This window comes from Choloepus didactylus, chromosome 12 (genome assembly GCF_015220235.1).
Source record: "Choloepus didactylus isolate mChoDid1 chromosome 12, mChoDid1.pri, whole genome shotgun sequence".
Classification (NCBI taxonomy): domain Eukaryota; kingdom Metazoa; phylum Chordata; class Mammalia; order Pilosa; family Megalonychidae; genus Choloepus; species Choloepus didactylus.
The window spans coordinates 36,405,102-36,421,045 of NC_051318.1; the positions used below are offsets into that span (position 1 = coordinate 36,405,102).

A 15,944-nucleotide genomic window follows, 5' to 3' on the forward strand; every position below is an offset into this window, starting at 1 on the left:
CTTTTTTTTGGTATTAAGTCTTCAAAATCTGGTGTGTATTTTATACTTATAGCACATTTCAATTTGGACTCACTACATTTCAAGGGCTCAATACCCACATGTGGCTAGCGGCTACTACATTGGATAAAACAAATTCAACATATCCAGATGCATTAAAAAGGTGACCAGTTTCCTCGATGACTAAACATATTGTTCTAATTACATCAACACTCTTACAGCTAATACTAGATGTGCCATCAGAAAATGCCACTGCTCACACGCTTGATGACACTTCCAGCACCTATATTTCATAGGCACTCTACCCTGGAGTAGCACAATGAAATATTATTTTATTCAACAGAGATCGCAGAATAATAGTAACCCCTAAATAAAATCTAGCTTCCCCCTGCCCTTAGTAATTAAAACAATTATAGTATAATTAGGCCCATTTCAAAGTTTTCTTAAGTAATTTGACATGCCAACCACTTTACATTTCAAGTTTTTATTGGCTGAAAAGTCTGTCATGAAACACAAACACACCTGTCAGCAATTAAAAAGGGAAGCACTAGAGAACTGTTCAGGAAATAATATCTGTGCTAATTAAAACCACTAGTTAAAAGCTTCCTGTTTATTTCTCTCGTTGCCCTAAGGAGTGACCTTTTCCTCCCCTTCTTTATGTTCATTTTTTCATATGCAGGTAATGTGCTTTCTCCATCAACGAGTATTTAAAATGAATCTCAGTAAAAGCCGTTTACATCACCGCTGTTCCAGGTGGGAGACTTGGGTTAGGGTTTGGCCAGGTGTAAGAAAGGATCAGATTCTCTGGCAAGCCAGTTTCCAGGGATTGCTTAGTGAGGACTATGGAGGGGGCTGTTTTGTCTCCAACACATATCTGATGGGAAAGTAGACGCATCATTCAAAGAGTGGAGCTGCTCCATATAGCACTTTGGGAAAAGCCCACTTCTTATGTGAAAGGAAATGGGCTCTTGATCTCACTCCTTTTTCTTGACTCCCTTCCTCTCTGCTGTGTTTGCATTTTCAAAACCAGTGGCACCCAAATCCTTCCTTTCTAACTACTTCTTAACAGGTCTGAGTCTTTAATCAAAGCAAAGCATCAGCTACTCACCCACCGGATTTCTTCAGAACTTTCCACCTTTGGTAGCATCAGGCTGGAAGGAAGGACTGGGGATTGCAATAGTGTCTCCAGGTCTTCTTGGGCAAGACCACTTGACACCGAGTTGATTCTCACACACTTTTCAGTTGGGCCGAGATCAAAGTCTTCAAGAGTTTCTACTATTCTCAATCGAGCTTCAGTCTATAAAAGTGTTGATAAAATGTATCTAAGTTTATTTTATCATCGAAAGGGAACACATTCAAACAGTCTATGAAAGTGTTAGGTGGATTCATTGTCTACAAATTTCCTCCCCATCAAATAAATGATATTTGAAATGTTATCCAATCTCAGGGGCAAGTAAGAGATTTCCAGACATCACTCAAGATTAACACTGATAATGTTCACCATCACACATACTGGTGTACTTCTAAACAGTAGTGGCATCTTGCTCATTAGTATTACTTTCCAATTGGAGAGGCATAATAATTAATAAGTAACATTTATTGAGCATTTACTAAGTGCTAGGTATGATTCTAAGCCCTTTACATGCATTTTCTCATTTAACAAATATAAGAAACTAGATTAACACCTGGATAATGGTACTTTCATCTGTCAGCATATTCACCTTAGGGGGAAAATAAGGATTTGTTTTTCTTTTTTCCACATCCATCATGCTTTTTTACTCATTTTTTTTTTTTTTTTTTTTTTTTTTTGGCAACTGAGTTGAACCTTGATATTTAATTAAGAAGGGACTCTTAAGAAAATGACACATCATACACAAAAAAAGTTCCAACTTAATGCAACTGGAAGGCAATACTATCATCAAGAAATCCCAGGAAGTGAGAGACAAATACATTTTTTCTTTGATTTGACAATCTTTGCTCCACAGTTAAAAAAAAGTTGAAAGGTACAAAGTCTGCTTCAGTATTATAACTGTCCCCAGAAAAATTGTATGAAATCAAATGTTTTTGTTGGCTTTGGGCTGGGGGTGGTAGAGGTGGGGAAGGGGGTGGGGAAAGAGAAAGGAGTGCACTGAGGGGTGGGGCTGGAGTCAGGAGAAAGAAAACACTTGGGGTCATTACTTCCTGCCAATTTCAGTTTCAAAAACAAATTCCTCCAACTTGCCAACAGCCCTCAACAAATTCTTTGTCAGAATGAACACTTATCAAAAGCAGTTTCATTTGGGAAGGGTTTTTATGATACTAATAAAACTTTAAAGCTTCTCACTGCTGATGAATGTAGCTTAAAAAAAAGTCTTAACAATATATAGCCATTTGAACAGCAATACTTATCTAGGAAAACAGCAAACCAAAGCGGTGACAAAAAAGAATTATTTAAGCCAATATTGAATCTAATTTCAATCAACAAGACAACATGGGACAGTCGATTTAAACCAGACGGATGTAGGGTCTATGAGCAAGTTGAAGCAGAGAAGATTTCCAAATGTGGTCTGAGTTAAATAGTGTGAGGAAACAGTAGCTTAGCAGTTGTCAGGTCAGAAGGAAACAGAGTACCTAGGACCAGTTTAAGACAGCTCTGTGGAGTCCTGATTTGCAGAGCTTCAACTGCCAGTAATGAGGCTAAGCTTAGACAAAAGTGAGAAAGAGCTCATGCTAGCTAAAGTGAGGAACGATGTAGCCAAGAGCGGCTTTTGGGCCCCCAACATGTCTTTGGCCAATTCACAGTGTAGCACCCAACCAGGCACTCTGCCGTGCCTTCTTTCTTCATCCACAAAATACAATAATCCTGAAGGCGAAGAGCCAAAGTTAGCTCAGTCTCATGGTTCTGAAGCTGTCTAGAGCAGCTGAGAGAAATGTTTCCAGCCCTCTGGCAGGGTGTGTATTTAGATCCATGGCTTCACAGAAACTAAAACATGGTATGCTCAGCGTAGCTCGAACAGCTACAAACTCGGGACTGCTCCAGCTTGTAAACATTTCCACTGTGAGATTTTCTTTCAGTACTGCAAGTCAGGTTGGTAAAGGGTCTTTCGGGACAGAGTGAATGGAAAATTGAAGGGAACAAATTAGATTGTTTGGGCTAATATGCAGTTTTAAACTTGAATTATTTGAATAATCATCTGTGTTCACCACTTTAATCTGCGGTCTCTATTTAGGGACACGGGATCCCTGGCAACATCAACTTCCTAAATTGTTAATGTTGGTGTCAAACAAAAATCTGACCCCTAAAGCTGTTTTGTTGTTGCATTTGGATTTGAAGGGGACTGCTTATTCAAAGCCCATGTTCTAAACTTGTTTGTGATTTTATCTGAAGTCAGATTGCCATGGTTTCAGCACATTCTGGTTCACTTAGTAAAATTCAGACATTGTGAAATTGGCTGCAAATGAAGTACCGAATTCCAATTTTAGGCATAATCTGATTAGTACTTTTCATGTTATAATAATGAGCAGTGAATACTCAGCATTTTATTTGACTTTTTTTTTTTTTTTTTTTTAGTTTGGCTCAGAATTAAAACCAAGTTCTCTCTACTTCATCTTCATCATTCTATACCTTTCCAAAAAAAGATGATGGCTTTTGAGGTATATTTCCACACAACACCCTTAATAACAGGCTGTTGCTTGCTGCAATTTACATAAACTAAGTGTGCATCCCTCTGGTATGTATCCCAAAATATCCAACAACTTCACTGAATTTACACCAACCAATGAGCATGTTGATTTTTTTTTCCTTTTGGTATTTTAATGGTAAAATATGTTACTGTGCTAGCAAACACACCCATGCCATCTGTCGGGTTAAGAGGAAGGCAATTTCGAAGAACAATTAAGCTTAGTTCTGGGTGCTCAGTTAGAGAGAGTCACAATCTACCCAGTAGTGGAAAGAAAGAAATTCGGTTATCTCTTGCCTTCTCTCTTTCTCTCTCTCTTTCTAACACCTTACTTCTTCCTGCCATCTCCTTACATCTCTCTCATCTCTATCACTTCGCTCCCTTTCACACTTTCCTTCTTTTTTTCTTTAGCTCCTGTTTGGCTTTGGCCATCCTCTGATTTCTACCTTATTAGGTGGATTAGTAAGAAGCAGCCTGGCAGACACCATCTTCTCAGAATGGCTCTCTGGAGATCTGCTGAGATTATTGGGAGGTAAGTGCTTCCTGAGGAAAGAGGAAAAGGAAACTAAAGAAAAAAGAGGCTACTGAATAAAGAATTTTTGGAGGTCTTACATTCTGGCAGCAAAACAGGTTGTTCAAAATGAGGTTTAAAAGGAACTGCATACTAAATGCTTTAACATTACATGACAACCTTCGTAAACAGTTCTCAATGTGGAATGAACTTGTTCCCCTAAGATCTGACAAGCTGGGAAAGCCTGAATAATGGAATTAAAGCCTTTATCAACAGTTATATTAGATCTTGGAAGAGATGATTTACCATAGTGTGTTCTGCATCATGTTTGATTCCAGAGGTAAATTCTGCAGTGCACAGGTCACAAAGGAAGTTGGCATAGATTAAATTCTTCACTGGCCCTTGTTCTAAAAAGCAGTGTTACCAAAGTTCCTATTTTCAATCGATATTTTGTGCTATGGGCTGCTTGGTGCAGTGGACCAGTGGCTAATAAACTCGTCCTTATACATAAGCAACTGTATTATGTGGCTCTGTCTGGACCAGGAACCAAGGCGTGCTATGATTTCAGAGACTGGATTCTTATCACCTGGGTGAGAGACATGCTCAGGTGACGTAAGAAAGAGGATAAATCAACCGTCACCGAGACCCGCAGACTCTGAAATTAAAGAAGAAAATATGTGTGCAGTTGGTTCAATTGGCACCCATTAAAGCTAATAACTAATCATCCTTGCAAGTTTCTAGCTCAGAATTATCAAATCTGCAAAGAAAACAACATCCGTCCACTTTTACACTCCAGTGGAAGAGGTGGTCCCTCGCGGCAGGGCAGCACAGTCTCGCCATCTGGAGAATAAATCGAGTGTGAAGTACAGTATAGTTTGGGACCAAACTCCGTGGCGGCAGCTCAGCAGTCAGTTCATTAGTTCCAAACTTCCAGGGATTAGAGCGGCATCAATTCTACTGTCGAATAGGATGAGACAGACAGGATACGAGATTCAAGGAGGATCGTGACAACCAAGAGGAGCCCCTTGGGCTTATTTATAAAACTACAAAGTATAAACATACTCAAATAAGTGCCTTAAATAATAGCATTATCACAGTTTCATAACATCTGAATTAACACCTTTCCCTTCTCTCTCCACTCCCCACTCAGATGCTGGATGTTAATAACAGGTATAGTAGTTGTCAGGGGAAATCGCAAGGAGGTCTTGTGGTACACCCTAGATGCAACAGGAGCAAGAGAGGAATACAAAGGAACTTATACAGACTGAGTTTTTAATTAAGAAATGCAAAGAGACTTTTTAAACCCCAGGGAGGTGCATAACATTGGTGATTAAAAAAAAAAGAAAAAAAAAAAAAGAACAATTAGTACCTTCATCCTACAATAGGCAGATTGCCTTGCCACACATTAAAAAACACTTATAAATTTTGCCCTTTCTGAATTTGTCCATCTCATCTCGTTCCCACTTTATCTAATTCATAAGACAGCATTGAGTAGTCCAAAAATTTGAGAAGACCCCAATATCAGCAATTACATGAAAACCTTTCTGAAAAGTTTGAGATCAAGTTTGGTTTTAAAAAAAATCTCTGAATGAACTGTTCCATTTCAGGATCTCCTATTTCATATAACTTCTTTTTAAACATTTATATTAAAAACAGAAGTGCTTTTAACATAAAACAAGTCATCACTTGTAAAATATAGTATTGTATTTTTCTTAAAAAATGTATAAAATTTATTATAATTATTAGCATAGAGACTGTTTTAGTGACAGCACTGAAAAACTGGCAAATAAGAAATTCTAACCGATTATTACAATGTTTTTTTATGCAAGGTGACACTGTTGAGTTTTCTATCGTATTGTTTTTTCCACATGAAAAATAAATCTTAATTTATCTGTTTTTGAAAAAGAAGATCCACAACAACATTGAACGTACTGTGTTTACTGGTTTAAAAATTCAGTCATTGATTCATTCCACAAACTATTATGTGCCAGGCACTCTTCTCTTTATTCTGAAAACAGATTTTGGCAGAGCAAAGTTTTTGATGTGTTAATCATGAAAGACACATTAAAGCACAGATTTGTGGTAAAACTCTAAATCAGCTTTCTTTCAAAGGGCAAAGAAGGTTCAGGAGAAGGTTCAGGATGCATATGGATGGGTAGCTCATAATACGTAATTGGTTATTTCTGCCCTTCAGAGATTTAATTGAAAAAGAGAAAACTCCACAAAGACCAACATTAAAATACAATAAATCTGTGAAAAGTCTGTTTATATCTCCAAGCAATTAAAACTATTTTTTAAAAGACATTAAAACATAATAAAATTGGGGGGGGGATGCCTTTAAAATGTTGATAATTTTTGGAACTGACTGATGGGTACACACAGGCTCTCTCTACCTTTGTATATATCTGAATATTTCCAAACAAAAAGTTAAAAACTAATTAAGTTTTAAACATCATTTTATTTCTTATTAGTGGGAAATAAATTTTGAGAAAATGATTTTTAGGCTTGTGATTTTTTTTGGTAATGGCTTTATTGAAATATAATTTACATATCATACAATTCAACCATTTAAAGTATACAGTTCAATGGTTTTTAGTCTATTTAAAATCATTTATAGAACATTTTTCATCACCCAAGAAAGAAATTGGAACCAAGGGCCAGGGTGGGGGTAGGGAATGGGGAGTTAATTTTAATTGGTGCTGGGTTTCTGTTTGGGTTAAAAAAAAGTTTTGGTAATGGATGGTGGTGATAGTAATACAACATCATGAATGTAATTAACCACACTGAATTAAATATCTGAATGTGGTTAAAAGGGGAAATTTTAGGTGGTATATATGTTGCTAGAATAAAAAATTAAAAACCAACAGCCATGGGACTGTACAACACAGTAAACCCTAATGTAAATTATGGACTATGGTTAATAGTGCATTTATAATAATATTTTCTCATCAGTTGTAACAAAGGTACCACACTAATGAAAAATGTTAAAAATGGGAATGAGTATATGGGAATTCCATATTTTCTACATGATCTTTCTGTAAACCTACAACTTCTCTAACAAAAAAAATATAAAAAAAGAAAACAATTCAAGCAGATATGGCAAAAATACATAGAAAAGCAGGAAAATGATAAACACAAAATTCAGGATAATGATTTGTTCCAGGATGAGGGAGTAACTGTAAGAATTGGGGTGGGCACACAGGGGACTTTGAAAGTAAAGTTTATATTCTATTTCTTAACCTGGGTGGTGGGTATGTGGATGCTTATTGTATCATTATATTTCATACCTTTTGTATCTATTCAGCCTTAAATAAAGTCAATTTAAAAGTAATTATAATTTCACCACCTGGAAATATCTACTGCTACTTTGTCATGCAGAACCTTCTCTATTTTTGTGTGAGTTAAAAAAAAAATTTAACAATTCAGCAATACTATTTGGCAGCCTGTTTTTCTATAATACCTTGAACCTTTCCTTGTCAATAAACATTTTACTCCAGTAAAAAAGAAAGAAAAGAAAAGAAAGAACAAAAGAAAACTTGCATACCCTTTAGCATCACTCCCCATTTCCCTCAACCCCCCAAACCCTAGGGCAATTACTGATATACTTTCTGTTTCTATAGATTTCCCTATTCTGGACATTTCATATAAATGGAATCATACAATATGTGGCCCTTTGTAACTGGCTTCTTTCACTTAGCATAATGTTTTCAAGGTTCATCCATGTTATAGCATGTATCAGAACGTCATAACTTTTTATTACCAAATAATGTTCCACTATGTGGATATACCACATATTATTTATCCATTTGTCAGTTGATGGACATTGGTTTGTTTCCACTTTTGGGCTATTAAGAATAATGCTACTATGAACATTTGTGTACAAGTTTTTGTTTGAACACCCGTTTTCATATCTCATGAGTATATACCCAAGAGTGGAACTGTTGGTTATACTATATGTAACTTTTTGAAGAACCACCAAAGTTTTCCACAGCAGTTGCACCATTTTTAATTCCCACCAGCAATGTATGAGGGTTCCAATTTCTCCACATCCTCACCAGCACTTGTTATTATCTATCTTTTTTTATTACAGCTATCCTAGTGCCTGTGAAGTAATACTTACTATGGTTCTAATTTGCATTTCTTTAATAACTAATGATGTTGCACATCTATTCATGTGCTTATTCACCATTTGTGTATCTTCTTTAGAGAAATATCTATAACAGATCCTCAGCCCATTTTTTAATTGGGTTATTTGTCTTTTTATTATTGAGTCATAAGAGTTCTTTATTCTAGATACAAGACCCTTATCAGATAGATGAGTTACACATATTTCTCCATTCTGTGGGTTCTCTTTTTACTTTCTTGATATTATCCTTGGAAATACAAAAGTTTTTCATTATGATGAAATCCCATTCATTCTTTTGTTGCTTGTGCTTTTGGTGTTATATCTAAGCAACTTCTGCCTAATCCAAGGTCACAAAGATTTACCTATCTTCTGTGTTTTCTCCTAGAATTTTACGGTTTGACCTCTTTCATTTAGGTCTTTGCTCCATTTTGAGTTGCTTTGTTTGTGGTGTGAGGTAGGGGATTTCTGGTATTTTTATTGTGTGTTTTCAGTCTTTATTTTTCAACAGAACACAAAACCCCTGGGAAGAGAAAACTCAAGTGGAAAGGAGGGTCTTACTTTCATCAGCCTCTGCACTCAGCTGTGCCCCTGCAAGTGCACCTCTGCCTGGCCACTGGCTGGCATTTGGCTTTCCTGCTGCCACGGCCCAGTCACTCACCTTCCCCGACTCTCCTGTTTTACCTGCCCTTTCCCCACCTCCTTCTGATGGAGTTTCCTCAACTATATGTGCAGCCTTGCCTTTCTTTGAGGATCCTACCACCCATCCTCATGGGCCTCTGAGGAGAATGATACCCAAAACCAGAGAGAAATACAGAGGCAGCGCTCAGAAGATGCCCTCGTGGACTTCTAACAACTATGTTTCTTACATTTCTTGTTAACTTCATGATCTAGAAGTATGGCTTTGAGGTACACTTTGAACACAATTTTTCAAAAAGACAAAGTATTTACCTACTAGAAGCCTGCCTTGCCTTCCTCAATACCAGCAACCACCACCACATGGAGATTTGTCTGTAGAGCTCTGGAATCTGCAAGCTCATGGCTCTTCCCACTCTTATTATTTTATTTATTCTCACGTGTGGCTGTTCTCACAGCCTCAGTGGGCAAGCGTCATCATGTCTGTTTGTAGCAGGGTGGCAGAGGCATGGGGGTCAAGAGATTTGTTCCCAGCAGGGCACTAGGTGTGTGGAGGAATGAGGTGCTTCGACATGCTCTCTCCTGAGGGGCCACTAGCCTGGAGTAAATAACTGGAAGGATCCGGAGGAAAAAGTGAAAATGCAATCACTCATTTATATATTTCAGGCCAAACAAACTTGATAACACTCAGCTAAAGGATTTGTCCTTTCCTCTTAGCATGTCTGTGATTCTGAGGAGAAAATTTCCTGAGTACAGTACCCCCAATTTTGCCTGATATTACTGTTCTGGTTTATTGTAAACTTTAACCAATAGGAGAGGGATGAATCAAATGCCAGGAGCTGGGGACAGGAAAAATGTACAAATCCTATCCTGTTGACTCTAGGAATTTATAATCTAGTGTGGCTATGAAAGGCATAGAGAATGAGTAGTGAAATAATGTTCATATCAGCGAACCAGTGGTGACAGGGGCCATGCAGGTTAGAGATGGCACTTCAGGTGGAGAGGGGACTGGGCTGGCCTCTGAAGGTGGAGCTGGGTTTCAGTAGGTGGAGAGGAGGGCACTAGCACCCAGCAGAGAGCCAGGGCTGGACAAAGGATAGAGGCAGGAAGAGTGAGTAATAAAAAGGCGGATGGTAAGGAAGGTGCCTCAGCCAGGAGATGGACAGAAAGACAAAGAAGATTCCAAAATGGTGGGTGTGGGCCCATAAGGCCTGAGACTTCTTTTATATTGGAAAAGAAAAGGGGTGAAAGTGGTGGTGGGGCTCCAATCCCATTTCAGTTCAAAAAGTATCTCCAGAGAAGCTGTCCTGCGTTCCTCACTGTGGATCTGGGGACATCCTCAGTGCCTGGGGGAGAAGGCCTCAGCTGGATCCTGCCCTCTTCCTTTTCCATCCCTGGGGAGGTGAGGACACGCTTTTGTCTCGAGAGGGACTCTAGTCCAAAAATGATTCAACTGTGTCTTTGGGATGGGTGCTTGTGCATGGGTTTCAGATTTGGGGGATTCACAGTACACCACATGAAAAAAAACTGGAAACTACCCAGTGAAATGGAAATGCGGCCCCACTTCCCTTCCCAGCTCCTTCTAATTGGTCTCCCTCGCCCCTCCGCCTCTGCGGATGGAGAAGGCAGCTTGCTTCTCCTACCCACACAAAGTACAGCCTGAAGCAAAGCTGCTCTCTCTCCCTCTCAACTGGCTATATTTGTGCTTCATGACTTCTCTGGGTTAGAGGAGGAAATTAACTGTTTTGGTTTAAAAGCCCTCCTGCTGGGTTGCAGTCTGCGTGGGAGAATAAAAGTAAACAAGAGAAGGGGAACAGTGTCATCAAAGGACTTTGCATCTACCTTTCTTCACTATGAAGATGAAAATGCAGGGTTTGCCACAGGTGCCACCGACTTTCCGTGCAGGGCAGGCTACATGGCCCTTCATCCTTTTTAACAGTGAATCAAGGGTGATTGGTTCATAATTTAATGAGGCAGCCTTGCCACGGTTCCAGATACGCATCAGATAACAGACTTCTCAACCTGAGCAATTTTCCACGGTGAAGCTCACAAGGTTTGTCAGCAGGTGACTTCCTCAAGTACTCTCACTTGAGATACATTGATCAAAATTGATCCAAATTCTCCCCTTCATGTAAATGTCAAGAACCAACTAAAAAAACAAATGTATTTTCCTCCACTACCATGGAGGAAAACATTTGCTTCCCTACCCACCACCAAATGTGGGAGACAAGTGGACGCTGCTTCTCTCCAAGGCTGCACGGAAGTAGGTATACACAGGGAGGTAGGTATACACAGGGAGGCAGGTATACACAGGGAGGTAGGTATACACAGGGAGGTAGGTATACACGAACTCGCCTGTGCTGCTGCTGCTGCTGGGAGATGCCTGTCTGAATGCAAACTGCTTCAACAACACTTCTCTAAGGTGGTGACACAAAGAATCTTGTCTCCATAAGCATGAGGTTATAAAAGTTTACAGATAGAAGTATAAATGTCTAACGACGAGGCACAAACAGCCTTGCGATTAAAACTAACCAAACAAACGCTAATTTTGGCTAGCTGCATGATGAAGTCCTTGACTTCTTGTCTTCCCGAGGAAGCTTTGCCCTGCATGGCAGAGCAGCACCACACACAGGATTCTTTAGATTCGTTAGTGTTAATTAGTCTTCCTGGAAGCCATGAAAGAAGAAATCAGGTAACTACATAAGCAATGTGCTGGCATAAATAGAACACAAAGAAATATTTCTTGCAGGTGCATTAAACTGGATCAGTATTTTCACAAACTACTTGTAAAGTAGGTGAGATTTCAGAACTAAAAGGAATAAAAACTCCCCTATTATCAGTTGGTTCCCCCTTTGTATATTTTGATTCTAGCTGCTCAAATATACACTCCTTCCCTCATTTTACTGTAGCTAGTCTTTCATCTTCATGGTCATTTGCTTGGCTTCCTAATTATTTCACAAGAAAATCATAATCAGAAAAAAAAGGCTTTGTTTCTCTTAGGTGGCAAATTTATAGGTATTTTAAAGAGTAAAACTTTTCTGTCCTTGTCATCTATTTTTCTCCTAAAATCAACAAGGAAAAAGAAAAGAGAAATATTATGTGGACAAATGGAAGAATTGAGGTGAACGACGGCCATTAGCACATTTTATTTTTAAAAAATTGTAGATTGTGTCCTTTTAGAACTGTGGTTTGGTTATAACAAAGGGCCCTTCTCAAGAACCAAGCCACATAAAGGAAGGCTTCTCCTTGCAGTCCATTGCCACAATTCCTCGCAAAGTACATAACTTGGAGAAAATTGCAGAATCCAGTGTCATCTTCCCAGCTCACTAGCACGAGGAACGCCAGATCTTCTATAATTAAATGTTTTCCAGAGAAAATGCTACTAAAAACAATGCGATGGCTGGCACCGAGCTTGATTTTTCTTTGCATTTTACACCTTTTCCCATTTGCCAGCTCTTCACATTGACTTTTTCGGCAGCTTCATTCCTTCAGCGATGCCAGGCAGACTCACTGTGGAATGACTTGGGCTTTCTTCCCTATTTTTGCGCCCAGTAAATTTTCATAAAGCATTTAACGTGAGAACAAGCAGGTTAATTTACCGTGCCGGTGAGCCAGGCTCTCCGAAGGCTCCCTGCCACACTGCCATGTTCCGACTTTTGAGTCAGAGGCCTCAGTCCCAGTGGTGAGGATTCTTGCCAGAGCCTTCTTTACACAGACACCAGGTGTGATTTAGCATAACAGATTGTGTGGACATTCAACGGCTTCTATAAGCCGTGTGTCAAAACTAAATTGTAACCTTCATGCAAGATGAAGGTAAAAGTCTCATGGGCTACAAGTTCTGCCAGGAAAGACCTCTGGACAAATAGAAAATGGGAAAATCACCCCATCTTGCAACACAGTCCTGCCTTTATGAACATTTAAGTTCTTAATGGTATCAGGACCTTGTTAAAGTCCTCAGTCATATCACAGTCCAGTTTCCTCTAACTATAGGCAGGCAATGAAAACTAAGGGTTTTTTTCTTAATATATAAATATGTAAAAAATAGAATTTTAAGGAAACTTAAAAACCCATGGAATCAAGCCTTTGACATACATCTAGTCATTTACCTAAACTATGCGTGAAGCCTTGGCTGACAGTGACTTTCTCAGTCAACAATAGGTGAGGTACAGCTTTATATAGGGGATAATCTTCAAAATCATTTCAAATGATGACACAGTATTGTATTGCATGGGATTTACCATAATTTATTTAATTAATCCCCCAATTATTAAGAATTAAATTTTCTCCAATTTTTTGCTATTCATTCATTCATTTCATTCAACAGGTATTTACTGAATACTCCTTATGTGCCAGGTACTATTTTGGGTAATGGAGATGCCCAGGGTTCAGCTCTCATGGCAATGAGGATGCTGCTTGGGGAAGATTTTCAGGAAAGAAGCCAAGCTTTGTGGTCACCACAGAGAAGATACGAGAGATGAGAATGACATGTTCCCTGAAGATGGCAAGCTTAGTGGGCCTAGAGAAAGGGACAAGGCCCCAAACAGAGGCACAGGTCATCCCTCAGAGTGGCTGGCTTCAGTCACAGATGACATAGAAGATGACTTTAGGACAAGTTTAGCAGGTAATTCCAGGCTGCCTGGAATTACAAGACTTTTAACACTCATGGGGCAATTTCATGCTTAGTGATGCACAGTTGGAAAATGGGAAGGGCCAGTGGCATCCTGATGCCAAGGAATATGGCTTGGAGCTTTGGGATGAAGTTCTGTGTGCTCAGACATTCAAAATCATATGATGATAATGTAAATGTACATACAATTCTTTTTTTAACTTTTCAGAAGACTCTAATGCCTACAATCTCATTTGCCCTGCCGTATACACAGGACACACTTTATTATCCACATTTGCCTGAAAAACAGAGAAGTCAGGAGGCTTATCCAGATGTCACACAGCCAGATAGCAGCCGAGGTAAAACAGAACTCACCTGTTGGGCTCCCAATTTTCTGCTGTCTCTGGAATCCCTCCTTGCACCCAAGTGTCTGTGAGTCACCCAATAGCCTAAAATAAACTTTTTTTTCTGCTTAAAGTCAGCAGAGTAGATTCTGTGGTTTGCTATCAAGAACCCGACCAACACAGGGCTCATATTACATATGCATTCCCTCACCTGTCTTTCTCATTCAACAATAGGTGAGGTACATCTTTATATAGGGGATAATCTTCAAAATCATTTCAAATGATGACATAGTATTCTATTGCATGGATTTACCATAATTTATTTAATTAATCCCCTAATTGTTAAGAATTAAATTTTCTCCAATTTTTTGCTATTAATTCATTCATTTCATTCAAAAGATATTTACTGAATACTCCTTATGTGCCAGGTACTATTTTGGGTAATGGAGATAACAGCTCCCTGCCCACATGGAACTTACATTCCAGTCAGGAAACAGCTAATAAACAAGTAAACCAATAAACAATTGCAGGCTGTGAAAAGATCTATGAAGAAAATAGAACTAAGTAATGGGATAGTACAATAGATACTTATTAAACCAAAACATTTACTTATTCAGTTAAGTTCTCTAGTCTTAATTTCCCAATAAATCCTCCTTTAGTCTTTGGTTTCATAAAGACTTTTGTTAAAGCTATTCTTTAGTAGAAAATGTTGCCCATGTTGGGAGGTGCTGGTGCTGCTGCCTTAGGTAGGGCAGCAAAGTAGCCTCTTTGAGGAGGTGACATTTTCCCTGATACCTGCAAGAATATAAACAAAGCTGTAACAAATATCCTAGAATATTCATCTTACAATACTTGTCTGACTGCTCCTTCAGGATAAATTGCTAGAAGTGCAAATGCTAGTCAAAGTATATGCTTGCTTTGATGTATGTACTAAAATCGCTTTCTAAAAAGGGCTGTACAACTTTGAACTCCCATTTCCTTGTGCCCACCTACTTTTGGTTGGTTTTGAGCTCACAATAGCTTGGCCTGTTTGCAAACACCCAGGAATGCAGCCGCACTGAGGACGGAGAATATGTCTTGTGGCTCTGGGCTCCCCAGTGCCTGACTGAAAGGGAAACACCAGAAGCTGATTTTCCGGCACTGAGGAGAGTCCCTCTACTCACAGATAATGGGGAGCATGCCTGTCCATTTAATTTTAGACTTATTTTATATGAAATCAGATCTTATATTTCTCGAACATACCTTCCTATGAGCACCATGGCCTGCAGGTTGCTGGAATCTTCAGGAAGGTGGGTAGGCTTAATGTGCTCACCACCCTCCATAAAAACCACAAATAGCAACCTGATTCATATTTTTGTTCAAATTTAGAAAACTGAAATCCTGAATTTTGAATCAGTGCCTCAGCAGGAATGGAAGGCCACAGGTTGCAGATGGCAAATTACTTACTGCAATCTGAAAGGGCCTATACTATTGGTACAAAATGTGTCCATGTTCCATTTCTTCCTTTGTCCATCTGCTGCTGTTATGGTCTAGGAGTGGGGATGATTTTAAAATTTAAATTTGTACTGCATGTAAGCGGATTTCTCAAGTCATATTTAATATGTTTTGGCAACAAATACTATCTTAGTGCTGCTGAACTAAGAAGGCAGAAGGGAACAAGAGGTTTCCCTACTTTTTTTCAGGTTGTATGCACATGTAGCCTTTTTTATTGGGTGTGGCTGTGATTAAGTTGAGTGAATTATATATAATGAGTATATAAAAGACATGATTTATTTATTGATTTTGCAAAGGGACAGAGAGAGGAAAGAAGGAATGAGGACTGTATGGAAGACTAGTTTCATAATGTCTCCTTATCCTGGGTATGTTAGTCTTATCCCCCTAACTAAATAGACAAGAAAAACTCAGTGAGGTCAGGGACCATGATTTGAAGCCCTCAAGAGTTCCTAGCACAGTGTGGGGCATGGCATAGCTGCCCTACCTAGAGAATAAATACTCGTACTAGAGAGTGAGATGGGAACTGTCTTTCTCTCTTGCACACGCACACACACACAATGTGAAAATGTGGAGG

General features: G+C 39.0%; 1 protein-coding gene and 1 long non-coding RNA gene across 3 annotated transcripts in view; one reads left to right on the forward strand and one right to left on the reverse strand.

Annotated features, from left to right (window-relative positions):
- Positions 1–15,944, forward strand: part of LOC119507022 — a 110,356-nt gene that overhangs the window by 88,308 nt on the left and 6,104 nt on the right. For both annotated transcript variants that reach the window (XR_005211105.1, XR_005211106.1), the window contains exon 2: positions 4,068–4,188. This is a non-coding gene — a long non-coding RNA (uncharacterized LOC119507022). The remainder of the gene's footprint in view (positions 1–4,067; positions 4,189–15,944) is intronic.
- Positions 1–15,944, reverse strand: part of CLYBL (citramalyl-CoA lyase) — a 292,265-nt gene that overhangs the window by 31,273 nt on the left and 245,048 nt on the right. The window contains 1 exon segment of the mRNA XM_037800076.1: positions 1,106–1,294. Within this exon segment, the coding sequence (XP_037656004.1) occupies positions 1,106–1,294 (189 nt within the window).